This window comes from Montipora capricornis, chromosome 6 (assembly GCF_036669925.1).
Source record: "Montipora capricornis isolate CH-2021 chromosome 6, ASM3666992v2, whole genome shotgun sequence".
In the NCBI taxonomy this organism is placed as follows: Eukaryota; Metazoa; Cnidaria; class Anthozoa; order Scleractinia; family Acroporidae; genus Montipora; species Montipora capricornis.
In genome coordinates, this window is record NC_090888.1 from 69,672,021 (window position 1) to 69,699,520 (window position 27,500).

At 39.3% G+C, this 27,500-nt stretch overlaps 2 protein-coding genes across 8 annotated transcripts in view; one reads left to right on the plus strand and one right to left on the minus strand.

Annotated features, from left to right (window-relative positions):
* Window positions 1-5,284, minus strand: part of LOC138053054 (uncharacterized) — a 19,058-nt gene extending 13,774 nt beyond the window's left edge. Inside the window, exons 1-4 of one of the 4 annotated variants that reach the window (XM_068899742.1) lie at window positions 5,175-5,284; window positions 3,255-3,464; window positions 2,570-2,739; window positions 1,152-1,313 (exon numbers count right to left, since the gene is read on the minus strand). In XM_068899742.1, the coding sequence (XP_068755843.1) occupies window positions 1,152-1,313; window positions 2,570-2,739; window positions 3,255-3,432 (510 nt within the window). In that variant the 5' untranslated portion in view covers window positions 3,433-3,464; window positions 5,175-5,284. The other 3 variants (XM_068899741.1, XM_068899743.1, XM_068899744.1) reach the window with 3 other exon arrangements.
* Window positions 5,285-10,073: 4,789 nt separating this feature from the next.
* Window positions 10,074-27,500, plus strand: part of LOC138053053 (uncharacterized) — a 21,066-nt gene continuing 3,639 nt past the window's right edge. Inside the window, exons 1-4 of one of the 4 annotated variants that reach the window (XM_068899739.1) lie at window positions 10,074-10,177; window positions 22,917-24,090; window positions 24,512-24,563; window positions 25,391-27,500. The exon at window positions 25,391-27,500 is cut by the window's right edge and continues 3,639 nt beyond it. In XM_068899739.1, the coding sequence (XP_068755840.1) occupies window positions 22,981-24,090; window positions 24,512-24,563; window positions 25,391-27,500 (3,272 nt within the window). In that variant the 5' untranslated portion in view covers window positions 10,074-10,177; window positions 22,917-22,980. Of the gene's footprint in view, window positions 10,178-14,414; window positions 14,537-17,535; window positions 18,457-19,450; window positions 19,575-22,916; window positions 24,091-24,511; window positions 24,564-25,390 lie in introns of those variants that run through there. The other 3 variants (XM_068899737.1, XM_068899740.1, XM_068899738.1) reach the window with 3 other exon arrangements.

Sequence of the window (27,500 nt, forward strand, 5' to 3'; positions counted from 1 at the left end):
GAGTATCGTAAAACCAAAACCAAAGTAATCACTTTGGCCAATCAAAAAGGACGGAGACAATCCAGTAATCCAATCAAAACTCGAAGTAATTACACGTAGCCGACACAAAGCGCGGGAAAATGTGCACACGCGAGCTACGATTGGTTTTGGTTTCACTTCTGATTGGTTGAAAGAGTGGCGCGAGAACTTTGAACCAATCACTGCGTGAAGTAATGCAAAACCAAATCAATTCGCTAATAGGCCATTTCCGAGTTCATGTCTGCCTCCTCTTTAAAGCGAGTCTAAGTGCGAAGTTTTTCTTATGAAAATTAGCTTTCATTCATATGTAAAGTAGAACTAATTACCATCACAAAAACTTTGCACTTAGACTCGCTTTGAAGAGGAGGCAGACATGAACTCGGAAATGGCCTATTACTTTCGACACTCAATTGAAAACCACTCTATAACGTCATTGTACCAAGTTTTATTCCTCTTAAGTTAGAAAGTAACTTTCAATTTCAAATTATTTACTACTAATACAAAAAAAAAAAACACAAAAAAGAAAGGAAAATCAAAACTGGATCAAACCGAGCACCAATGGAACCCAACAAAATTCAAGGACGAGTACAACTACGAGTTTGAGTTTTCCGTTCTGAGCAAGCGCACTTCGAAAAATGTTGGCTTTTAATAGTTTTTCAGTGAGTGATTAAATTAATGGGGACACAGTTTTTCAGTGAGTGATTAACCCATTGACTCCCAGGGGTTCCCCATTGACGAGTAAAATCGTCTGCCGTTAGACAGAGTAAAATACTAAGTCTGGCCGGTTTAGGCCGATTTGGAGGTCAAAGGGTTAAACCTTATGCGCACGCTCAGTATGGAAAACTCAGACTCTGATCTAAAGGTCCCTATTCTCACAACTTAATTACTATTGCATAAGCCATTGTAGAATTTCAAAAAGAGGTCAGCAACATAGAATACCAAGTAATGGCTTTTGTAAAAGAAGGGATTTTGGTGGTTAATTGAGCCGTACCTTTGGGAGAAACACTATATTTTATTCACATGTTTACTTGCTGACTTATAATTGGAATACAGTTTAAGTATTCCACGCATTATTCATATTCTTCACTATAACTGTAGAAGATCACTCATCAAAAAATTATTAACATGCTTACCCAGAAGGGAAAAGGAAAGTCTTTTAGTGTCTCTAGGCTTGTCTCCAATACTTTTTGATCCTTCTGCCAGTTTCGACGCAAGAAAACATACTCTGCGCACCACCAGGAAATGCCAAGGATGGGTAAAAATCTCAAATACCCCTTCATGAAACATTTGCATGTCTACAAAGCAAAATCTGTAAAGTCATTTAATGTGAGAACAGTAAAGAAGAAATGGGGACATTTATAGATGAAAATGAGAGGCACTGCCAGGGAAGTGGGGGAAGGGGGTGGGGGGAGGGTCCAATGTTGCTTGTCTGAATTTTAAAAGGTCTCATGTCAGTGCTTTCTCCATGTTTCAAGTTGTTGTCAGAAATTAAAGGGAATTTAAAGAAAGGATACTGTTTGTCGCAGTTTCACTTTACTTGCTGTCGCTACTTTTTAGGCCATGTCAGTTGTCGGAATTTACCCTGGCAGAGCCTCAAATGAGGATCAATCATCAGTACCAGTAAGTCCTGATCAAATTGAAACAGCCAACCAAGGTTTCCATCCGCTATTAACTTATCGGGGGAGAATGAATGATCATCTAAGCTTGCAAAAAGTCACCTATCAATAGCTTACTTTCAAAAATACCATAATACTCTTTGACCACAACAGAGAAACAGGCTGTGGTGGAGGTCGCACAACAGAGCGAGGCTCCAAATTAAGTGCGCCCTTTTTACCCTCCCAACCATGATATACCACAGAAGACAGACCACAACACCGGGAACTAAATGCCCTACTGTATGCGACAAGTGTGCGGGTTCTTTTACATCCCACAGGATTATGAACATTGAAGGGTTGTGAGACGGGACCTCCGAGAAGACCAGAGAGTCTAACCATTTGCAGATGTAATTACAAAGGCAGCACTTTCTCCTCAGCTATTTAATTAAAGACCCTGAGTGTTGGTCCGGCCGGAGTTGAACTCACGACCTCCCGCGTAATAACAGCCCGGTGCTCAACCAACTGAGCCACTGGTGCTTGCCCTCCAAAATTTTGCACAAGAATTGTTTCCAGTATCTCTTGGGACATAAATGTTCCCAAGAGAAAATAAAAACAATGCTTATGCAAAATTTCAGAGGGCAAACAAAGAGTATTATCATGGTATTTTTGATGGTAGCTTATGGGATCTCCATTATTTCGATCCCTGAAATCTGAAGCTTTCTTTCGACCAGAAAATCATTTTAAAAGAACAGGCTACTATCTCAGGGTGACACCCTGACCTATCTTAAAAGAGACAAAAGTTTGGCCTGAAAACATACAAGGAATTGAAGAGAACAAAACCCTGGGAGGGATTTTCTTCTATCAGCAAAAGGTTAAAGTAATAGTTACACAGTAAATGGCTGACAGCACATAAAGTAGAAGGTTAAAAATAATGCAAACACCCGGCATTTACCTACCCCCAATATTCCAGCTCTGTCGGCAACTATGTAGCCTATTAGCCAATCAACATCACTACGATGGTTACTAAGACAAATAGCACTCTCCTTTCCTAGCTTTTCCATATCTTCTTTTGTTCCATACAGTTTGATATTGAGACCTGACCACCATTCAGCTAGGAAAGTCAACTCTGTGAACAAGACAACTTATATTATTTTAATTCCAACAATTAACATGCACTTAAGAAAAGGACCAAGAACACGGAATGTTCATTAATTTCATGCCAGATGGGAATATTGGCCAAGCAGCACGCTTTTTGCCCATAAAATGTGTAAAAATAGATTCCGATTGCAACATGTCAATGTCTATTTATTCAGAAGTAGTACAGATATAAAGATATCAAGTCAAGATAATTTGCCTGTAAATTACCTTAATGTCATATACTGTATACAATTTTTTTCGAGTGCCCAGACAGAAGACTGGGGCATAAGCTGTGGGAGTTTTTGTAAGGAATGTTAGTATGTACTGAGTACAGCAAGTATCCTTGTACTTATTAACATCTGAGGGTAGAGTTTTCCATATTTTTGCTCTATCCTAATTTTCTCATACCTAGACGTAGAAAATTATAAGTTAGAAGTCTTTTTTCATGCAGGACCCTGGCTACAATCGAAAGTTATTAAGTAAAGCAGTGAGTTGTGTACTTACGGCACCAATGAAAGTACACCGCATTCATGTTGATCCATCTAAACAAATCTTTATTTATAAACCATAGTGGTAACAACAGCAGCTGAATAATATTGATGATTAAACCACTGGCTAGAAATACAAGCACAAGCCATAACCACACCACTGGCAATCTCTTCAGAAATGCAGTTAATTCCATTTTATGGTTGCTTCAGAAGACTTGACAGAATCCTGTAGTTTGAAAATGTTTTTATACATATAAAAAACAAGTGGCACAAAAACAGGTCTTCTTTACAAAAATGAATGTTGTTAACCCATTGCCTCCCAGAAGTGAGACTTGGTAGATTTTACTCTGTACTTTACTCGTCAATGGAGGGTGGTTTGATTCGGGAGGCAAGTAGGAGAAAAGAATTTGGACGGCCTCAAGTTCTGGAAATTTGGGCAAACAAAGATGACGATACACTGTACGCTTCCAGCTTCCCTCAAATGAGCTTAACTTTTAAATAACATATTAGCAATAAACTAAATGATTGTGTACTTCAACAAATTGTTATACATGAGCAAAGGTCTTTGTTCCAACAGCACACTAAACACAGCTTATTTTGAGGTCCAAAGTTGCTTAAGACTCATCAAACACAATCTAAGGGTAAAGGTCAATCAAATGAAGTCACTTCCAAATGTGACTCATACTTTCATCAGCTTGACACCTTTGATAACTGAACACCTAATGGAATGATGTCATCAGATGATGCAACTAAAGAAACCAAAATGGCTGAAACAAAAAGTGAGCAAGTGAAATAATAGAAAATCTGGTCAGGTTTTTCTTTACCAAGGTAAACCTAAGAAGTGTAGTGGAGCTTTTACAAGTTCTTTAAAATGGTGGCAAAATGAGATAAATATGTTGGAAATATAATGACCTTCAAATCCAAACATGAGCAAGGATTAAACTTTGGAAGACTGGACCCACCTATCAATGACAGCCTTGAATATTGAATGATTTAGGAAACAGAATTGATAAATCAAAATATCACCAAAACAAAATAGATTTCACATAGTGTTATCAATCTAGATTAAGCACAGTTATCAAAGTTTACACCAATCAATGATAACTTGGAAATTAACCAATATTAAATGCTTGTAATTTAAGTGGAAATGGAAAGTATTGGTAAGTACAATGTATTTTAACAGAAATAAGGTTTTCGTTCCCATCAAGGCCTCTCTACCAAGTTGGTTTTGCCAAAACCAAAATTTGTCTGTTACCATTTCGTTTTCCAACAAAACAACGATAATATTATTATTGAATTCAAAGTCCAACAAAAAATTTAAATCTGCGTGAAATGCTAAGACGGAAAAATACAGACTTAAGAAAGCTACTTTAGGCCGAGACACTTTGCGAATGTAAATATTACTCTTTAAGAATAATACTGTATTATTACGTAGGCCATTCATCGCATTTTTGAATGTTTGCTTAAGAGATAGAGGCCTGTGTTTGTCATGCAGGTCCACCTTGACTTTTCTCATTGTGCAAATGACGAGAGTTTACAAATACAATGACGGAGTAACTGCAGAATATCCCTGCCACTTTGACCGTGTTACTGGAAAACTATGGACGCGGTTCACGGAAAGGCATTAATTGAAAATTGTAAATGGCAATAACAATGATTTTTGTCTTGCACATTTTTAGCCCTACCTATCTTACGCTCGTAAATTCGTATTCCACACAAATTGTACCCACGATCAATCGAAATAGCAGGAAGGCGAGTAGGAGAGTGGCTTAACAACAGAATTTTCGGACATGTACACCCCTGTAACTGTATGCTTAATTATCATCACGTGGCATTTAACCAGACCACGAGACACTGAGTGAGCTACTACGTAAGTCGAAAAGAGACCCAAGTGCTGAGGTTGTACCAAACTTTAATCGATAGTGTACGTTCTTACCCTTTTAATGCCAAAATAATGTCCCGTTACAGGTGAGATGAGGACGATCTCCTTGCAACGAAAGAACTGGTCCTAACAACATCGATGCATACATCCGGTAGGACACCATCTTGGTGTTACATGACCTAGATGTTGAGACCGCTAGCAAGTGATTTTCACTTACTGAAAATTTGGGTTTGAGGTCATTTGCCGCAAAATCTTTTCGGAAATTGTAGACAACCTGCAGAGGTAGTCCCCTTTTTCCGTTCGGAATGGAATTCGGGAAATTCCCTTACCATTTGCGAGAATCGTTTCGCTTCCTGGCCCTTCTCACAAGATCGAGTAAATATGCGGGATCATGACGAGTAGTAAATGATAAGCGCCATTCTCATCCGGTTGGTCACTAAATTCGGAAAATCGCTTACCTTTATGCAACGAATATTCCATCCGGATTATTTGGCTAAATGGTAAGCACCCCAGATCTCTCCCTCAATTGAAGGGGTTTATTCTTAATTGTCAATTTGCTCTGGTCCAAGTGAAGTATTATCGTTCCATTTGGACACTGAAAGCTTAATAAGGATCGTGGGAAATAAATACTTGTTTCCCAATGTCTGGACTCGCATCAGGGAATGTTTCATTAATAACCCCTTCAGTTAACCACCAGACTACCACATCACTAACTGCGAGAATATAAATTTTTCTGTCGCAAATGCCGCTGTAAACGTGCATTAACCACCCGCCAAGAAGCAAGATTACACAGTACCAGTTACCAAACTTCAAGAGAAAGCTAAGCATTTTAAAATCAAGCGTAAGACTTAACTATTATTCAGTAATGATTATATACTAATTAGTTTTGGTAAATAATCGGTACATTTACCAGTTAGTTGACTTTAGTGGTTAAGAGGATAAAAACAGTTTTTCAAAGTGGGTTCCTGTCCAGGGACTACTTTTACTTTTTTTGCTTTTTATCTGCTACCAAAAGTCCTGGGACAGAGTAATCGAAATGGAAGATACTAGAGAGCTTTGGATTCTAGGACGAGAACGACTACGAGTGCGAGATTTTCTCAATGAACAACAGTGAGCGCGCGTAAACCAGCGTCATTTTGGCGAGAAAAACGTGATACCGTCGTCATTTTAGTGCGAGGTTTTGCAAAAATGTTGTCGTGTCAAAACAAGTCAACAGCAGGGTAGCAGTTTTGGCATTTTTCGATCAGCAGAAAGGCTCAATTACCAGCAAGAAGAATAACTGAGCAACCCACACTGCTAACAAAGAGTAAGATTAATCGTCCGGGTTATAAATCTTCTAAGTCTTTTCGCTAAAAACGGGCAGTCAAATTTCGTTCTCGTTCTCGTCCTAGAATCTAAAGGTCCCTAATACTTAGTGTCGTAACGCAACACAATCTCTTCCTCAAATGCAGGGTTATCCTTCATTGTCAGTTCACTCCAAATGAAGTATAATCATCCAGTTAGATTACTCTGTCCCAGGACTTGTGGTAGCAAATAAAAAGAAAAAATGTAAAAGCAGCCCCTGGACAGGATTTGAACCCGGAGCACCCCCTTTGAAGGAACTGTTTTTATCCACTTAACCACTAAACATCAACTGACGAAAAAATATACGACGTTACGACCCTGATGCTTCATTTGGAGCAAACTGACAATGAAGGTTAATCCTTCAGTGGAGGAAGAAATCGTGTTGACTAATTGCATTGTCCTAACTGGACCGCAGTCAAAGGTTGGTTTTTGAGGAAAGAGGAAAACCAGAGTACCCAGAGAAATACCTCAAAAATAGAGAAACCACATGTAACGCAGAATCTGGGAATGGAACCCGGGCCGCATCGGTGGGAGGCGATTGCTGTCACCACCGCGCTATCCTGGCCTCCACATATTTATAGTTCGTTTCACTTTTCGTATAACTAAAAGGTCATTTTTAGGTGTAAGACTTCGCGCTCAGATTTGCTTAAAAATAAAAATAAATGAAACTATATGTATTGAAATCCCAGAGGTCTTGTAAAAGAAGTCTTTTCTACGGGAGCATTTACCAACATTGTAGCAGGCGCAATACTCACGTAGTTTGATCTTTGACTGACGTAATCAACAACATTGAACAGAAAAACGTCAAAAGAAATGACAAGCTCAACAAAGAAGACGCTCCACGCTCCACGCTCCACGCCTGCTCCTCCTGACAGATAGTGGAGATTTTTTTTTATTTTTGTGGGTCACGTAACAAAAATAAATCAGAAGTACAAAGTTTTGCGTCCAAAGAATAAATAAACATCATTAAGCTTGAATTGTCATTTACGAATGCAAAGGTTTACAAGTTCAAAGCTTTCCCAAAGGAGCCCTCAGAAAATTTTCCCGGTAATCCCTAGTCAAGATCGAAAAGAATACTTCTTTGAAAAATGTAATGTTAGCAGTCGAGGGCACCCAAATAGAAAATTAAGCCAAAAGCCTTTAAAAAACATTTCTTGGCTCCTTGTAATGTATAAAGACTGTCTGTAGAGATACTTTTATCACCTAGAAGAATTTGATCTGTTCGGAAATCTTAAATGAAAATTGAAGTGTCCGAAAATTTTAGGGAATGGTATCTTCATTTCAGAAATTAGGGAGCTTACGAAACGAAGACGACGACGGCTACGAGGACTTCATTTAAAAATACGAGTTCGCATTATTCATATCACTATGAAACTATTTTATGTCGTTTCGCGTTAAAAATGTGTAGTAACTGTCGAGGAATTAAACTGGTATGAGTGAGTTGGAAGCGTAGAGAGAGAACTGAAAATTAATCGTCGTGTGCTAACGTCCTCCACAGAACCTTAAATTTGGTCATTTCACGTCGTCATTTAGGAGATGACGGCAAAGAAATGTACCAAAATGTAAAACGCACGTGCAGAGCGTGCAGAGCCATTGTTTTTGCTTACTAAATCTATTGTTTTGTAGCGTCGTCGCTGCCGTCAGCGTCGTCGTTTCGTAAGCTCCCTATTGCTAGCTGAACGTGGCCTTCTAACAACTTCCCAGTGAACCTTTCGCTCATCCGAAACTGCTAGGTGACCTTTATTAGTGCCAAAAATTCCAAAAATATTCCTTCCGTTTTGTACGTTCTGTACATAGAAAAAGAAAATGGGAATGTGCTGTATCATTTGCCAGAAAAACGGGTTGTTCCGGTTGAAAAACAAATGAAACGGTCTATTTTCTCTGACACTTGTCATTTTGGACAAATGGTACAGAAATTTCCAATAATTCCGTTCAAAGCGAGAAAAAGGGAATACCTCGAAAGGTAGTACACTCTACCAGGATGAACTGTCAGTCCCTTAGAATTCTCCCCGGAATTTCCCGAAAATTCCATTCAAATGGTAAGCGCTCTATGCCGTTTCGTTTGTTTTTCAACCGGAACAACTCGTTTTTCAGGCAAATGATACAGCACATTCCCATTTTCCAGTACCATCTGTCAAAACATTCTCAGCGAAAATTTCATTCAAATGGTAATAAGCGCTCTCGGTCTGGTCGCTGTGATACGATTCGAGGTCACGTGTATCTGAGAACGCCCAACTGAAACTCGAGTGCGGGCGGCCAAATATCCAAAAAACATCGGGAAAACATCATTTAAAGCAATGAATCAATTGATCCATAGTAATAATGGGCTGTCATCACCGTGAAGGATTAACCGTGGCTGATTTTGTCATCGGACCGTTCATTAATGCGACAATACCCGTATATGTTAAGGAATTTCCAGCGGAATTACTCGCGTTTCTTAATCCGAGTTTCTTTAGAGTACGACTGTGTCTTCTACATGTGGTTTGACTTCATTGAAAAAGCAATTTTCTCAAGACAATCAAAAAAAAAAAGACTTGTGTCCACATGATTTCGGAACAGTGACTAAAAGTGAAGTTTTACTAAAGCATGCTTACATAATTTTTGGTATTAGTCTCAAAACGGAGACGCACAAATGATGAAATTGAGGAATAACATTTATGTTCATTTAACCATTACGTTGTGTTTGCATGAATTATTATTGCATGCTTTATTTCACTGATAGTCTGCCTCACTGATAACTGATAATTGAATCCAAACAGAAGTTGCTACATCGCGAGCGAATAAGCGTTAAAATACCCCTTTGAACGAGATATTCCACGCTCTCATGTTAACCCCACTTTTATTCGGATTAACCAGGATCGTACCTAGGTTCAATCTGAGAAATCTGACAATCAACTTTATCTACAACAAATCATGTTCATTTGTGAGCTCAGAGTACAGTCGCCGTCAAGTCCACCAGGAAAAAGGCCATTCGACGTAATGCCGAAGGTGGTTTTAAGTTATAGTTTGTATTGATTAATTTTACTAAAGTGGATAAACAAGAGCGGGCTACTGGAAGCCTAATTAGTTTAATTAACTTCTCGATATATATGTCTGGCTGCGAATATGTTTCTTTCGTTGTTGCTTTTGTATTTGTGTCCTCAGGCGGCAGAATTTCAAACACAAAGAAAATGATGAGCTAAATGGATTTTCTCCACCATGTGAGAATTCAATGTTCACCCATGTGACATTCAAGTCATTACGAAGGCCGAGTTCAGTCTAGAGGCATCGAGGCAATCTTTAAAAATCACGATATCCTGTTTCACGCAAATTGCCATTACGCGCGCAAAACAAATCACCATTCTTATTTAAAATTCCTTCTTGTCATAGTCTAGCACTTGTGAAACCGAGCTTGTCTGGATTAAAAAGTCAGCCCTTTAATCCTCTTGAAATGTTCCCTTTTCGCTGTGACAAGTGACATCAAGATTCGAGCGCGACGAAGATCTCTGGACTTTGGGCTGTCCCAAGCCGAGCATTAAGTGCTGCCCTCGTGATCTCACCAGAGATCTACAAAACGCCTATTTTATTATTCTATAAATAGTGTTTGACTGTAACTGAATAATTTCCTTAGTGGACTTTTATATGGCGTTTATCTCTTAGCCGAGTGACTGAGAATAACACATTTCAACAGGGCATAACCGGACAAAAAAATCAATACCATCGTCTTCCAACCTGTAAGTGTTGAAGTTTGTCTCTCAAACTTGAAGAATAACTTCATTAACGCCACGTGTGGTGAATGGAGACTTATGCAATCGACCAATTAATTTAAGAATCATCTTTTTAATATTCTTAGTGCAAACGAATGTTTAACTTTCTGCCTTTTTCTGAAATCGACTACTAAGACGTAAATCCTGGCAAAATATTGGCCAGTAATGTTCGTTTCTTCTTTTCAACTTAAGTTCATTACTCTTTCATGTTCGATTTAATTAAATCTTCAACGATTCGCTTTCTATGATATGATTTCGTTTCCTTTTAGACAACGTACACAAACAGTTAGAATTAGATTGTTAGCGTGTACGAATTCAAAGTCGGTTGTTTGAAATGAAACTATTAGTTACACCATTTTTTTTTCTTTCATATAATAAATACTAATTAAAGTTAATGTTAATGGAAATATATAACAATTTGATTTTGTGGAACACAAATTTACCTTTGATAAAATCCACTGAGCTTTACAAGAACAGCACAAACTGGCAAATTGAATCCCGAGGTGATTGAGGTGATGAAAAGGTAGACTGAACAGAGCGCATGGGCCTGACGGCGCGGGGTATCGAAGCACCAATCAATTAATTTACTGAACGTCAGATAATTCCTTTCAGAAATTCTATATCTTCGCCCACTGTTAGAAACTTCCATTGAACAATTACATTGGATAATTCTTTCTAGACGTGAAGAAACGAAGTAGTTTTGAGTATGTCCGCCCGTTTTCTACATTTAGTTAGAGACTGGCTTAACTCTTCATTAAGTGCAGCTTTCTCTATCTATCAAGGCGGTTTATTTGACCTCTAGGGGCGCCGAGAAAGGAATCTTTATCGTGAATTTGAGTTACGTTCTAAGACTTTTAACATAACTGAGAATGAACCAGGAAAATAGTTTGTTGCAGGTTTTTGACATAATGGTCTCCACGGAATTAAATGGAAAAATTGATCGGCAGTGGCAGCAAAAAGCAGAAGATATCTGACGGCTATTGGTGTGTCCTGCACCGAAGAAGGAAAGAGATTCGCGGCTTGAACAAGCTCGTTAATTGTTAAGCATTATCCAATCCAGTAACTGCATGCCGAAGAAGATTGTAGACAAAAACAACTTTTTTCGGTTAAGTTTTGCCTTTCACAGTAATATTGTCTCGGTTTAATTAAAAAGGTTTCGCCTCCAAAGGACAGCGGGTTCCAGGTTCAGGGTGCTAAAGCCTGGTTTCCATATGATCTGCGTCACGATTGCCGGTAGGTCTGCACCACATCGCAGACGTATAGAAACATCTGTCCCCGGCGTCTGCGGCGATCTGCTGCCCACGGTCTGGATCGATGATCGGGAAAGTTGAATCTAGTTCTACTTTTCCGACCATTACGACGCTTCCGATTAAGACAATTTTTAATGGAAACGCGTGTCTGAGATGATCTGTGTTCTATCTGCGACACACTATTGTTCGCCTTGAAACACCTCCAATCAGACTTGAAGTAAGTGCGCTCCTTTTTCTCCTCGCTTCGCAGAGGATTAGTGGTACGCTAGTCTGCGATCGCTTCAGATTTAAATGGAAACATGTGCCTCCTGTGCTTACGATCGTCTGCGATAAGACCGACGCAGACAGCTTCCGATGGTCGCAGACCGTTGCAGATCACAGCCATATGGAAACCAGGGTAAGCAGACGACGACGACGCCGAGAACGCCACAAAAGAATAGGTCTAAGGTGAAAAAGCTGTGCACGCCCCGCACGTGCGTTTTACATTTGAGTACATTTCTTTGTCGTCTTCTTCCTGAAAACGACTTGACTTGACTAAATTTGATGTTACGCGTAGGACGATAAATTTTCAATTTTCTCTCTAAATATCCAAACCGGTCTTGCCAAATTTATTCCTGGATTGTTGATACGCACTTTCCATGCCGGGTGACTTGGACTAGTCGCGAAATTACTACAATAACGTCAGACAATATTTTTGACAACGTTCTCGTTGCTGTCGTCTCCCTAGTTTAAGGTCCCTATTCAAAATTTGCCGGAGGCATGTGACGAACCACTAAAACCAGTAATTCTGCACTGCAGACAAACATCAAATTTCTCCTAGTTTTCCATTATTCGTGGGCTAAATGTAAAACGTAACGTGATATAAGAGACTTGGTAAACCTACACTTTCTTTTAATTCCATTTTTAAAAGAATGTAAACTAGGCCGCTAACTTTATTCGACTCAAACTGAAGGATCCTGCGGTTAAAGGAAGTTGACGAATACAAAAGACAAGACAACAACCATATGAACTCTTCCGGTGCAGTTTCACTGAATTTGTTGAGTCATAAGACAATCATCACAAAATCAGCAGGCAGACTATTACGGCATGAATTTAAATGAACTTGAGCGTCACCGAAAAAAACGGGACCATGATATGGAAGCATTGGTTGGAAATACAGTTGTCATGGTGCGTTTATTTTCCGCAGAAAAATCTGCTTTCCTTTCCTTTTGGCTCACCATCTTGGGGCGTGCCTAACGCTCATTTGGTTGGAGTGCGTCTCGCTTGAATCGCGTGTGTTAGATCATCGCTTTTTCGTTTGACCTTTGATAATTTCAACTTTTGCTTTGATTACAGTAAGATGCTTTAAAAACGTGACCGCTTTCGTCGGATAAGTGGAATAAACCTATAAGCCGGTTAGGTGGCACACGCGAGAAAAAGTCCCAAGTTCATTGAGGTAACATTAATGTGCCATTAAAAAGCCTTTGTTGTGTTTGCAGCCTATAACGCGACTTTTACAAAACAAAAACCGTAAATTAAATTAGGCCTGAAACAAGAAAATTCATAAGAGCTGTCTAACCACAGCAACGCGCCAAGTGGTGTCGGGTCGCTGGGAAGAAAAAATGCGACTGGAGCCAACTTAACGGAGTCGGGTGAGTCCAACAAAGATTTTAAAATCGAACACCGCTTTTGATTTTCTTCTACAGGGCAGTTCCAACTGAAGGGCGAGACTGTGCACAACATTGCATAAACGAAAAAAAAAAAAACCCCTCTTTACCTTTAAAGACCGCATTGAAGTGATCACCCTGTCTGAGACTAGAAGTAGAGAGATAAAATGATGTAGCGCAAAAGTTGCCAATTTCATTCGACACACGAAAAAAAAAAGAGAAACCTTGACTTTCAATGATTTTTCTTTCTCGTACCTTCACTTTTTTTAGTGCAAATTGGGTCTAATAGAAGGTTATAGACACTCAGAGATATTAAAAGACTTGGGGTGGGTTCGATTGACCGTATTCCGGAATAGGAATACATGGAATGGAAATCCTTCGTTTTTACACCTGCTAAAATGCTATTTTAAACGTATCTTTACTATCCTTTTTGCTTCAAAACGCAAGACATACCGTTTTAAATCATCACTTCGCGTATTCTTATTCCAGAATAGGGTCAATCGAACGCACCCTAAGATTGCGAAAAACGTATTGAAGTACACGCCAGAGCGGGTACCCATTCTTCATGACGGGGCGCTTGCAGCTTGTTGCAACGATGTGCGATAAAGTCAAAAATTGACCAAGTGTTCGACGCGGGAGGCAAAGGAGGAGGTGGGGGGTTTACTGTTTAGGAGCTGGATTTGAAAACGGAAGTTCCTTGTTCAAATCCAGACGGACCCGTTCTGACCACCAGTGATCCCGAAATCAAAGCTGAAACCACACTTTGCACCGGTTAACTCCTGCCAGTTGTTATGTTTGTTGTGCGATTTTTTTTTTCAGTGCTCAGTGTTATAAAGAGCATTGAAGTACATCCATATGGAAAATGCGCTAACTGATGATATATGTTATCGTCATCGTCATCATCATCATAATAATGATAATAGTAATAATAACAATAATAATAATAATAATAATAATAATATTATTATTATTATTATTATTATTAATAATAATAATATCAGAGAAAATGAAGGGAGTGGCAAACTAATCGCCATTTCCTGGCTTAGCATTATATTTTTTCCATTTCTCTAAATAGACGTGTTTACCTTAAATAATACAATATCATCTTTCTAATGCTGCATTAATAATACGGAAAAAGAAGAGCTTAGTCGAAGTGACAACGTGAAGTTAAGAAGAAAATATCGTTGTGGAAAAAAGGACAAGTTCCATGAAGGTTGCCTCACCCATTTTGCAAAACACTCAGAAAATTCCAAAGGGCAACTTTTTTTATCAATATAAGTAAATACTCACGATAAGGCGTGCCCATACTTAAATGTTGCTTGTACGGCGTCAATTCATTCCCACAGAAACATGTCTATACAAAATAATGTTCCAGGAAATGGATTCCAAAGATAGGAATTCCGCATATATCAGACCTGTCTCTACGACATGTAAGTTCTCCCTTTAACTTCGGACAAAATTGCTGGAAATTTTAGCGCCCAGTTTTTGTTTCAATATTCACGTCGACGTTCATTTCCGTTCGATTGGAGAACAAAGTACATAATCTCATGAAAAATCTCGAAAGTTGCAAGAGTGGCTCCCAACTTTGCTGAAGAGTTGCATCGACACACTTAGAAGAATATTTCATCCAAAAAAGCCCCCAGGAAAGCTGCCGGCTATCGTGTCCAATGACTTCTTGAAGACACACAGACACTCAGTCCGATTCACTGAGATTCCGTGATTGTCCCTATTCAGAAAAGAACATCAAGGGAACGAAAGATAGCTTTAAGAAAGAGCGAAAGAATTATTTTCGAAGGTCGCAAAAAATGCCAGAATCGTTCGGTTAAACTGAACATGCTGCAGATACACTGATTAATGGAAAAGCCCTTCCTGGGGGCAAAGGCTAATCAACAAGTTGTTACGAGCTAGTCAGCTCTCCAGGAAAGTTGTACCTCTCATAAACGGAAATTCAATTAATGCATAGTCAGAATTTTTGCCACTCTACAAAAAAAAAAAAACAGGTCTGGGCGATCCGACAAGTGATGTTTCTCAGCTCGTGATGGCTTTATGTAGGAATTATTAGAATGGTCACGAATGATTTACACCTGACTGCGCATGCGTCAATATCTGGGCAAGTAACGCCGAGGAAAAAAGTTCTTCATCTTATTCAATGATCAAACACTAGAAAACATAAATTACTCCCGAACTGTGTTGTACGACATTTGGAAAATGGACCACATATCTCTGCTAGCCTCTATTTAATTTCTCGTACCCATAGTTTTTCGTTAGGTCTGACGAGTCGTCCGTCATTAGGTGTTGGGCCGATGGTTGAGTACAGAACTCATGCCGTTGAAATACATTTTCATTCTTTTACGGGAGTAAGAAAGAGAAGGCAACAGCTTCGAGAACTAACTAACTAAATTTCCACGGGACACGTGAAAGCAATTAATTATCATTTTCGGTCAATTGACATCAATGAATCTGGTACCAGTCACCATCATTTTTTTCCGCTTTGTTTCGAGTACATGTAACCTTTGTACCGTAAAGCAATTTTACAGGGTTGATAGGCCTTACCTACAAAAGTAAGAAATTCACAAAGTTTTGTTTCATTTAAAGCTTCGCTGCATTAGCATTTAAGCTCACGAGGTATGTAAATTGTTGCAAGAGTTGCCATGCATGTGTATACCATCTTTCATACGCTTGTAAGGAGGGTGACCTTCGCGTTGGAATTCCACCCCATTTAATTTCATTATGCACCTGATTATGTTGGTTGCCACATTGTTGTTAAATTAAATCAATTTAAATGAAATTAGTGTTTAAACGATAAACCCCAAAAGCCAGCTCGAAAGTGTTATAACCATGAATACTAAGACCACACGAGAAATCGAATCGACCCTTCCAAGTTTTTGAAAGAGACATTGGAAACTACAACAAAAATCGAAATGAAATTTAAGGCCCATTCTTGAATATCATAGGCTTGGATTGAAACTTGCTGGGCGAGAATTAGGATAAATTAGATGGCTGAAAAGGTAAACTTTTAGCTACTGTCTAAAGTTATCAAAAGAACATAAAGCGAGACTGGGGGAACAATAAATTTAATGTACCAACAATAAATTTAATGTACCCCATGTGTTGAAAACCTCTCGTAATCGACCGCGATCCTTTTATCAAAATTAACGACATTCTTTCATTTTTTCAAAGAGTCTAGGAGACAGCCGGGGATTGCAAACTGAAGACGAAACTCATATTTCGAACTAAGAAATGTTATCATACAACAGAATAAATCTCAACAGTCGACTGAAAAAACGTTCTGACTTGAGACACTCTTTTGCCAAGCTTTGATCTATTATTTCATTTTTCGTGGGTACTGATGAAAATTAGAAAGTGGTGTGCGGTTAGTTTTCAGGCTCGCATAGTGGTTTGAAGATTAATAATTCCATGTGTCTTGAACTCTGTGATCGTCAAAACAAGCCAACCATCCAACTATATTTTATCCTTTAATATGTGTCTTTCTCACCGAATAGCATCAACAAAAGCCTCGTATAAAGTGTGCGAAGCGAGTGGAACCTCATTGTGTTTATAGCAAAGGGCTTTACATCTCCTCTTTGACGACAGAAGCCAGGTCTCCTCTACAGGCTAAAATTTTAACAAGACAAGTCATTTCGACCGTTTCCAGTCCGTCACTCTTAAAAAGACAATTTATTGTCAGTCGCTTATTGGATCAGAGACCCGGGACTCAAACTGAATGTAAACCCGTTCTATCTGATGTGTCAGACAAGAACTCACAATAAATCCGCACCAAGACTCCATTCTCTCATCACTGAATAGCTTTTACTGTAGCTAGGGATTTCAACTTTTCAACGAAGGAGTTAACTCGAGGTTAGTGAGAATATAACATAATTCAGTACAAAGGCATATCACTCCCTCTCCACCTCCAAAGAGTTTGCACAACACGCTGTCTCGTCGCTGTTGGAAGAAATGCTCATGATTTTATTGATACATGTGTAAGACTGGAAATGGAGAAACTAGAATTGCTTTTTGTACGTGACTCCATGCATGGACGAAAGGTTAGACATATGTTTGGCCTCATAACTGAAAATGTCAGTGCTCTTGTAAAATCGAAGCTAATCAGTGCGAAATTCGTCATCTTCATGTTGCAGAAACGACCTGCAAGGTTTCTTCGAAAGTGCCCAAACTTAAATATTCCTTCGATTGATATTTTTAATGAGCTCAAATGGCTGCCTTAATTGGTGGACTTAGAATGTCTAAAGTGCCTTTATATGATGAGGAAGAAAAAGTGAAGGTTATTAAATGTGCTATAGCTTTGAAATTGACGCGTGAGTTTAAACAAAGAATAAACGAGTGAAGTTCATTTTAGAAGCATCTGCTTCGCTGGTGCTTTTTAATAAGAATAACTATGCCAGTCACATATCACGTTTTCTTGGAAAGTTAAAATCGTTGTATCACTTTGAACTAAAATCTACAATAATTGTATGTTTGTAATCTTCTTGTGTATTAAATTGTAATTTATTCCTCATTTTTTACCTGTTTGTTTTATCTGGAAGTTTATTACTGTTTTTCGCATTATATATGACTTTCCGCTCTTCCTGTACTATTTCTTGTACTGCCACACACTGAGATTGTTCGGGAGACACCATTTCCATTGCGAAGTCGAAATCTGGGAATCTTAATCTGCGTTTTGACAAAACCAGACACCATAAGACCTTATTCAGTGAAGTAACATATTGACATATCTCAGTCTGATGTTGCCATGCATGCTTGTCAGATAATTAAACATCCCTAAATCATTGGAAATTTGTCTGATGATCACTGTTCTTTCATTGTACTTCAATGAATGGGGAACATCATGAAACCAAATTTTGTTCTTCTCACAATGCAAACAAGACTGGTTTTAATCGACGGACCTTAATTTATTCCTTGCAAATTGGTGAGCTATTGCCTCGGGGCGTATCCATTAAAATTACTTACCTCGGGTATCTTTCACACCATTGTTAAGATTTAAATATATTCGAATTGAACTGGAGTAAATAGTACACGTTTTGAGCTGCTTAAACATAACAAACTCAAAAAGCGTTTGTGATAAGAATTTCAAATAGGAATGGCCAAAGAATTCTTTCGCACTCGTGCGTAAACTTTAATGTGTACGCCATCTTGTCCGGAGCAGTTTAACGGGTACCGGTCAAGGATAGACAATTCTTCTCAGTATTTAATAGACGACTGGAAACAAAGCTATGCTTAAATTGAACGAGCGAGGTTTGCAATGTCATGGCTTTCAGTATTTTCTCAATTGACCCTCACTAGAGCCAATTCCTGAACGTTTGCCTTGTCGAGGTCTCAGGCAAACACGAAGGTTTGTTGAATTTAACAGTATGACACACTTCTTACGACAGGCAAGAGATATTTTGCCATATTTACTCCGATCTTAGTGGTCTTTAATACTAGCAAGATTTGCAAAGTAAACGAATCAACTTGTGTACCGTAACAGCGCAGTTGTCTTTCGGTTTGGATTCTCATTTTCATCGTCAATCAGAATCGCGGTGTAGTTGAACCAAGTACAATATTTCATAACCGTTATAAAAGCTGTCAATTAACGACCTTCCAGTCAAATGAAGGTATGACTTCTTCCAGTAATTTGCGAAAAAATGGGAATACACCTCGAAACATTGATTAAGGTCAAAGGAATATTTATACATTTTGGCACTTTCTCGATTCACTGATGTCATACCACCGACCAGAAATAGTCTTTCATTGCTTCATGGTTACTAGGTTTTGTTTCAAACACACCTGCATTTGAAAATAAAGCTCCCCTAAAGAGCTTTCGACACTTCCCGTCGTGGTCGTCTGTTTTCTTGTTATGCTCAGTAATTGTAGCAGCCAAGTTTTGCTTGACTGAAAACCATAGAACCATCACACTGAAACTGATGTGCATTGTCTTCGCGAAAGCCGCATGCTTTTAGATCACAAGACGAATAGAAAAATCAATTATTATTAATTTTTGGGGGGTCACCACCGCACAGTGAAAGTCAAAGTCTTTGGAATTCTGTTCACGTCCGGCTGCAAATGGAACTGTTTCATCAGATTTTGAGAAACGGAGGAATTTATTGAGATTCATGATGCCGTTTTGGGTACATATTGATGTCTATGTTTGTTTGAATTGATCGATATTGCGTGGGGAGTTGTGAAAATTCCGTGAAGTTGTTGTTGTCGAAACTACATGTGATTTTATTTTATCCCTGACTGCTCGGCTCCTGCCAGCCAATCAATGCATATATCGGGCCTCTTCATTTAAATATTCCAAAGACAAAACAATGAACAACAATGTATGACGGGAAAAACCACATATGCAAGGACACACTTTTGTCTTTGATGTTGTTATGGGCGGTAAACTCTAACTACTGTTGGGGTTGGAAAGCGTTTTAACATATCAATTCTAAGAGAGTGTTTCATTTTCTGCAAGACAGGCCAGAGGTAAGTCTCTTGCTTTTGGTGAAATTCAACGGGGGGAGGGAAAAGCTTTTCAGTTCAGCGTAGCGTTGCCAATCAGCTTGCAGGAAGGGAGATATGAAAATGTTGCCACGTTAAAGGTGAATAACAAATTAGGAAACAATTTCCGAAATGGTTGGCTTTACTTGCTCACAGAACAAATACTCGTTACAGCAATAAAGCTTGTCGCGTGATATATGAAACAAGACAATTCTGACAAATTTTTCTTCCCGGCTCAACACCGTATCTCAACATAATAGTACAAGATTCCGATGTGAAAATATTTAACTTGAAATTGTCTGGTAGACGGCATAAGTTGCTTGTGGTCGACAATAACATATTTCTTGTTAATTGTTCTTCCGTAAGGGATTGGCCAACGAGAGTGTTCATCCGCAACTCCAGACGTAAAGCTCAATATTGAAAGTCCAATCTTTCTTTTTGCCATTGTCTAAACAAACACTTTTCTTTTATTACTCTTCGTGTGACGGTGTCTAGCGAATTCTAATTTGAATTTCATCTTCGCAAAAAAGAGAGATTATCTTGCCTTCTTTGTCAGCTCATATCGAACAACCGAGCTAGCACTTAAACTTTCAAATTCGACTCCATTATATATTTACTCACTCGCTTTCGCTGCCGATTTTCGGGCAGACGTTACGGGTTACTCACGCCACCAAGGCAGCCCTTTTGTCAGTCCATTTTTTTTATTGATCACACTTCAACACTCCTGTGTAAATCCTTGCCTGTTAAAAAAATTATCGCTGAATAAACAGTTAGTTTTATTAAGATATCTCTTATTGACAGAACGTGTTATAATTTGGACTTCGAGAAAAGTAATCGCGTGTATCTTTTCAAAGGTTCAAATAATTTTGTTTATTTTTCTCTCGTGTAATTTTTCTCCCATAGTTATGTTGTATTCAAATGACAAAGTATAATAATGTCTTGGGTTTTAACTTACTATCGAAGCACTTGACTGGTGACATTGGTGGAGTCGTTTTTTAGCCAGCTGATTACAATGAAACGGGCGCAATTGATTAATGACAAGTGTTTCACCTCGTGCAACCACCATGCGTACTACACAATATCACATAGGAATCTGTAAAAATAATAATAAGTAAATAAAACAGATGATAAAGATAAATCTGGCAGACAACTTAAATATCCTCGTGTAATTGGGAAGTGCGTCTAGTTCCTGCTCTTTCGTGACCATATTATTTTATGCTTCCTGTCCAGTGGAACTTCAAGACCGTAACTTTGTATTATCTCTCAGTGGTTTACTTAGCTCTTGGCTGTGTATCTTCTGATTTTGGTCTTCATTCGTGGCTTAAATTGATTAGGGTTTCTGTTTTCACTGCTGATAGAAATTTCATTACAGCTGTCTCAGGAAACAATGTCCATCAACGCTGGCCTCGAAATTTCACATTAAACGGCTAATACTTTTCGGTTAGATTCAAACACTAGCTCAGTTGTTTGTCTTCAGAGAGAGTTCTCCCACGCTTTGAGAAAAGTATTCATATCTTTTCCATTAATTGCTGTCTTTAAGTCATGCGAGAGTTCTAATACTAAACAACTCTTTGAGACCCGGAAGCTGATATTTTCAGTCGACCAAACAACCTGAAAATCCGGTGGTACTCAATGCTAATATTCTTGTCAATACTTGCAGGGACTAAAGACGTTAGGATGCACGTTTAAAATAAAGTATTTTGTTAAGTCACTGAGTTGGCAGGCTTTTTAATTATAGCACTGCGTGTTTGAAATACTTATATCTTTATTGATAGCCCTACATTTGTCTTAGTTTCAAAGAACTTACAAATGTGATTGTTTTGTTTGTTGAACGAGAGTAATAATTATTTCTTTGCATTCGTTAGTTAAATTTAAATCCAGAATGTTTTTACCCTCGCAAATTCTGATAACCCCTTTTCGCTGTCAATAAAGATCTCATCACATTCGATTTTGAAGAACTGGTTTGGCAGTCCTTTATTAATTTAAAAAGGTTCTCTGCACGAAGAAAAAAGTGCTTGTACATGATGCGGCAAATCTCAGACTCCTTTCGGGTTGGCAAGTGTTCGGAGTGTCTAAATCTTGATCGTAATCGTATGGTAAAGAATATTTATGTACGTAATGGCTGATAAGAAGATGAAACGAATCTATGGCAAAATTTCCCCAACGTTGCCAAGCAATCAGTTTAAGCCTTCGGTGCAGTCTTATTTCCAGACATTATAATATGATACCCACTAGGTGCTGCGATATGTTTGAAAAGCTATCGTATGATAAGGTTTATTTTCATTGCAGCTTTGTGGAATATTGTTTGTTTTAAGAGCGTTAATATCAACCAAAACATTACAATGCAGAATATCTTGAAGGCAAAATGAGCAGTAAAGTAAGAAAGGCAATTGTTGCTAAGTACTTTCCTTAGTAAGAATACGTCAAGTTCTGCTATGGGCTTTAATGTTTGTGTCACCACTGTTTGGTAAGTCGTTGTGTGGCTAAAAAAAAAAAGAAGGTTTGTCTTAAAGGCAAAATTTATTGTTTTTCTTGCTTCAAATATAACTTAACCATAATGAATAGTTATGAATTAGCTAATGTCTTTGACCCCGACGAACCATGCTAATGGGGTCTTGCACGTAATTGTGGATGCCACTGGCAACAATAGTCTAATATGCATTTCTTAAGATTTTTACCGATTTATTTGGGAGGTGCCTCGCATGAGACTCCAGGTCCCGTTTGCACCTTACCTTTTGGTCGTTTTTTTTTTTGACTTGTATGTAATTAATTATTTAAAAGAGGGACTCAGACCACTAAAGTTGAAAAAACAAAACAAAACAATAAATTAAACAGGTTTTCTTTTACACCCACTAAACAAACGACTTTCGTCTTCCATGATCATACCATTTCTCATAGCTACCTTTATAAATGTAAAGATTTGCGATAACAACTTTTCCTGGATATTTCATTGATATTATCAAAATCTGCAAGGCATAGGCAAGGATCCTAGTTAGTATGTGTCAAAAACAGACTAGAGCCCATAAATACAAGAGTTTATCAGCCATCGGGAAACCGTAGAAACCATGGTTGGGACGAAAAGGTGGCTTACTGTAATTTCTTTGCAAATAACCTTTGCTGTGCAAAATTAGCCCAGACAGCAAAAGATTACTGGAAGATTATGTTGTACCGACATTTGAACTTAACGAACCGGCCAATACATGACAGCGAGGCTGGATGCGACGTTGCTGCTTGTTGCGCATGTCATGATGACTCTCGGCTGATTCCTCGGACGGTAAAGCTGAAAGAGATCTTTGTAAAGTACGTGCCTGTTTTTTGTCGTTTCAGGTTGTGGACAAGAAGGGAAAATGAACAAGGCACTGCAAAGATCATCGAGATCAGTGAAAAGGCAATGAGCAAAACAACCGACGCGAAGAATGGTGTTTCTAGATCTCCACCATACAGCCATGGGCCTTGCAATAGCGAATCAAATCACCCAACAAACCAAGGAAAACCAAATGACAACTTCCTTGATTCTTCAAAGCCGTCTTCTGTAGCTGATATGTCTAAATCTAAAAGCAAATTATGGGAGGCGGAAGTATTTCAAAGTCGAGAGGTCCTTTTGAGATTGTTGCAACCTCCCGCATCACGACTGTCTAGTGATGGTTTTCCTGTTCCACATTACATGAAGGGTATGACACGTGTCAAGTCAGATGTCTGTGAGTTGCACTGCTCACGGTGCTTGGGATTTCCACCCATCGGCAAAATAACCAATGGAGACGTGGGTTCCGAAACACTGAATGACAACTGCGATTATGCACAGAGGAAAGGGGGACAATGGACAGTTTCCACTATGCAACCTGCTCAAAACAGGCGAGGGCTACAAACTGTGGCTTCACAATGCAGCGAAGAAGACCGTCCAAGAAAAGGCAAATCAACTGTATTTTTTCCTCCACACTTACGCTGCCAAACTGGGGAATCAGGAGATCATCAACCTTGTCTTGAGCCAAGCATTAGCAGTTTTCGAACGCCTCGCTGCCAACACATTTTTGCAGAGGTTCAGCAACATTCTAGGAGGAATAATTGCTCTCGGAGAGATTCCTTCGCAGATGAACGCGACTTAGCTCCACCGTACAAGAGAACACAGACGAAAGACACTAAAGTGGTTAATTTAAGAAAGGGATCACATTTGAAACAACGCGATAACCTGAGTCATGTGTGTCCAGATGGTAGGTGTTACCATGGATACCGTGCACGAATCTGTCGTGCTTCGGCTTCACGCGAAGATATTGCCGATGGCCATTCATGCCCAGCAACTGAAACCAGTGGGCAGGTAAATCGTCTTTATTCAGAGCGAATGGTTGACGATGTGCTCAACCGATTTGAGGAAAGATCCCATACGGCTTCTTCATCAAGTAAACAAGATAAAGCTAGCGAGTCATCTGGTCCTGTCCCAGAGAGCCAGCATCGTCAAATGCCACTTTCAGGAGACGATTCCGCGCTGCAGAGTCAATCTCGAGAGGTAAGAAAGGATATGAAAGAACTTTGTGTTTCACAGGTTTCCCGGTGATCAAAACAGCGTTGCAGTCTGAATATGGCATTACTGTCAACCCTATTATTTCGCAGCATTGCATTCCTAATAATTTAAAAGAATCTGAGAGTAGGGATTGGCGAGCTTAATTAAGAAGCAACTACGGCGGCAGCAATAACAACGCCACAAAACGATAATTATATCATTGGTCAAAAGAGCACCAAATACCGGCAATCATACGTCCAGGATTTTTTTGGGTGAGTTACCGGGAATAACGAATAATTATTTAGAAATAGGGAACCGGAGACAAATGCAAATGCAATGCATCCTCTTCAACACTATTGATCTAACCGAAAAGGTAGAAAAGTTTTTGGGGAAACACTAACGAACTATGTTTTTTTTGCCTTTTAAGAAACGCAACTCCAGCCAAGAGAAAATTGCTAAAGAAAGTCACGCTCCTCCTTGTAAGTTGAATTTTCTTTAGATACTTGAATTTGTAATTGCGTATTAAAAATCTCTCAGGTGAATTAAGGCCTGGGCCCAGATCTATTTTACGAAACTAAATTAAGGGGTGGTCTAACTATTGATCCATTTTATATAACACGAAATAACTTTGGGTCATCGTTAGCAGTAATAAGATGTGAAACCTTACTGCTTTCTTGGATGATATTATCACGTGACATGTCAAAGTTATTTTAAGCACAGAAATCTTGTCAGCTAAACGTCAACACTTTTTGTCATTTTCTGGTGGTTGGATTTACCTTTATGATGTTAACACTATTAAGTACATCGTTTCTGTGCAGGGAAATTTCAAGATAATTTTGATAATTTTGTCCGAAAAAAAAAAATCACTTTCCATAGGGGACTGGGCACTAGTACAAAATGCCGTATATTTCCGAAACTAAAGACGTGTTTAACAAAGCCAAGCACAGTTCGTTTTCTTTTGCCATTTTGACTAATCTAATAGTAGCGAAGTGAAATAAATTTCAGCATAAACTATTGCAGTTTTTTTTATTTTGAGTTTTGTGGCCGTAACAAGTCGCGGGACATCATTTGGATTCGTGATCCACATTAATATAAAAATGTGTGACGTTATTAGTCTGCGAAAGTCTTAAGTTGTTATTACTAAACCTGCAGAAGTTAGACCAACCCCTTACTTTTTTGTGCAATAATTTGGGGGCCAGGTTGGGGCCCATGCCTTAATTTACTTGAGCCACTTCAACATGTTTCATTTAGCCTTGATTGTACGGTTTTTAAAAGTCACTTATACACCTTTTTTTTCGCCTTTCAGGTTGGCCAAATAAGAGCACACAAAGAGATGAGAGATCAGTGGAGGAATGCACACCGGTGATCGTACATTGTTACAGCTTATCTGAACACGGTTTGAGCAGCAAACCTCAGTTAGAGGATGGGCGGCACACCGGAATGAGCCATGCCGTCAATAAGGAAATTGATCCGCGGTTTCCAGGGAGACATTCCAGTTGTACAAACCAGAAAATCTCGTCGAATACTAATGGTTTTCAACACGCAGGAGACGTCCCGCATACCTCGTCAGCTCATCGTCAAAGAGGTAAAGCGCACATACGCCCCAAAGATACGAAACAATGTCGTGACGTAACAAATCCTTCAGAGCAAGTTTTACAACATGTTGAGGGCAGAGACTATCACTGGCTCAAGAAATATTCATGGCATGGTAAAGGACCCCTGGTGAAAATTCACGACTCTTACGAAGAAAAACGAATTTTAGTAGAGAAATTACAAGGAGATGTTCCCTGTTCCGTGGAGGATGAGGATTGTCAAGTGAGCTGGAACATTCCAGATGATGGCAGAAGAAAAGTCCCTCACAAGGGATCCGTGCCAGGAGTCTTGCCTTCTCAATTTGCAGGTGCTCAGATTTACCAAATGCCATCTTGTGTTGATGGCCCCTTTGGAATTCACGTTTGTCAGCAGGAAACAGCTATTGGAAGTAAAAAACGGAAAAGTCGACAACCTCGTCCTCAGAGATTAGTATCTGACGACCTTGCTCATTTCCATAGGAGAAATGACGATATACAAAAGTTCCAGTTTGGAAAAGAACGCTCAGAGGAACCATTTGAGCACGAAAAACACTCGCACCAAACCAGTCGTCCATATAGTAACGCGTACCAAGAAGCAAGACAAGATGAAGAAATTCCTAAGCGGAACGATAAGGGGCATTGTCGTCACGATGTCCGGGCCTCGGTTTCCCACCATTTGAACAGGTGCGATAATCACAACGTCGAAAACCCCACTTTATCCAGGTCACGCATTTTTAGGAGGGGGGTCTCTTCTACCACCTTTCCCCCGTGGTGCAACTCATTTGAACGAACAGTTAAGACTGCACAACTCGATTCGTTGTTTCCAAGAGCCCATTTCCAAGACGTTCCATCATCTGTGGCCATTGGCAGATACCACCGACTTGAAAACGATTTCTCAACAAGTTCACGTCGAAAAACTGAAACAACAACGAATCTGGCTGAAAGCTCTTTGGAAAATGAGGTCCATGCTTCAGACAACCCAATCTCAGCGCAGAATGGAGCCCAGAAACAATGGCATGTCCCTGCTTGGATGACTGGACGAGGGAAATATTTTGAAACATATGTGGAACGAGAACCTGGTGTAGACAACAGTCATAAAACGTATTCTCCTGGTGTGCGGATGGCTTATTCAGATCCAACACGACGTAATATGCCCACTGATAGCGGTAAAACGTTTCCAAGAGCGTCGAATTTTGAATGTTCAAGACACTGTACTACAAAGTGCCATTTGGATAGTTCAGGCTACCAAAACATACAACCAAAATGGAAAAACGCATCCATAGACGTCGACCAGCCTGCAACACCATCGCCTGACGACCATGTCTCTGTTGGTGTGTCCAGTTTCGACAACCCTGAAGAGTCAATGAGAGAGGATAAAAACACACGATCGCTCCAAAATGAACATTGGAATGCCTCTTCGGAGAAGGACGCTGCAAATGCACCGACTGAAGTGCAAAATATTTCCTTCTCGGAAAACCAGATTGACTTTTTCCATCAATCGCAAAGAGGGCATGCCAATCTTGAGCCAACAGTGAAGGAAAGGAAATTTGTTTGCCGGTTCTGTTGCAAGAAATTTGCTCACTTTTCGACGCTTCAAAATCACCTTAGGACACACACAGGGGATAAGCCTTTCCAGTGCAAGTTTTGCAGCCGACGATTTGCTCAGTCAGGAGTCCTGAAGGCACATCTTCGTACCCACACGGGCGATAAGCCATTTCTATGCGTGTACTGTCGTAAAACGTTTGCCCAAAGCACAACTCTCACGAACCATCTTCGAACTCACACTGGACAAAAGCCCTACATGTGTAATTACTGCGGTAAATCGTTTTCACAGCCATCGACACT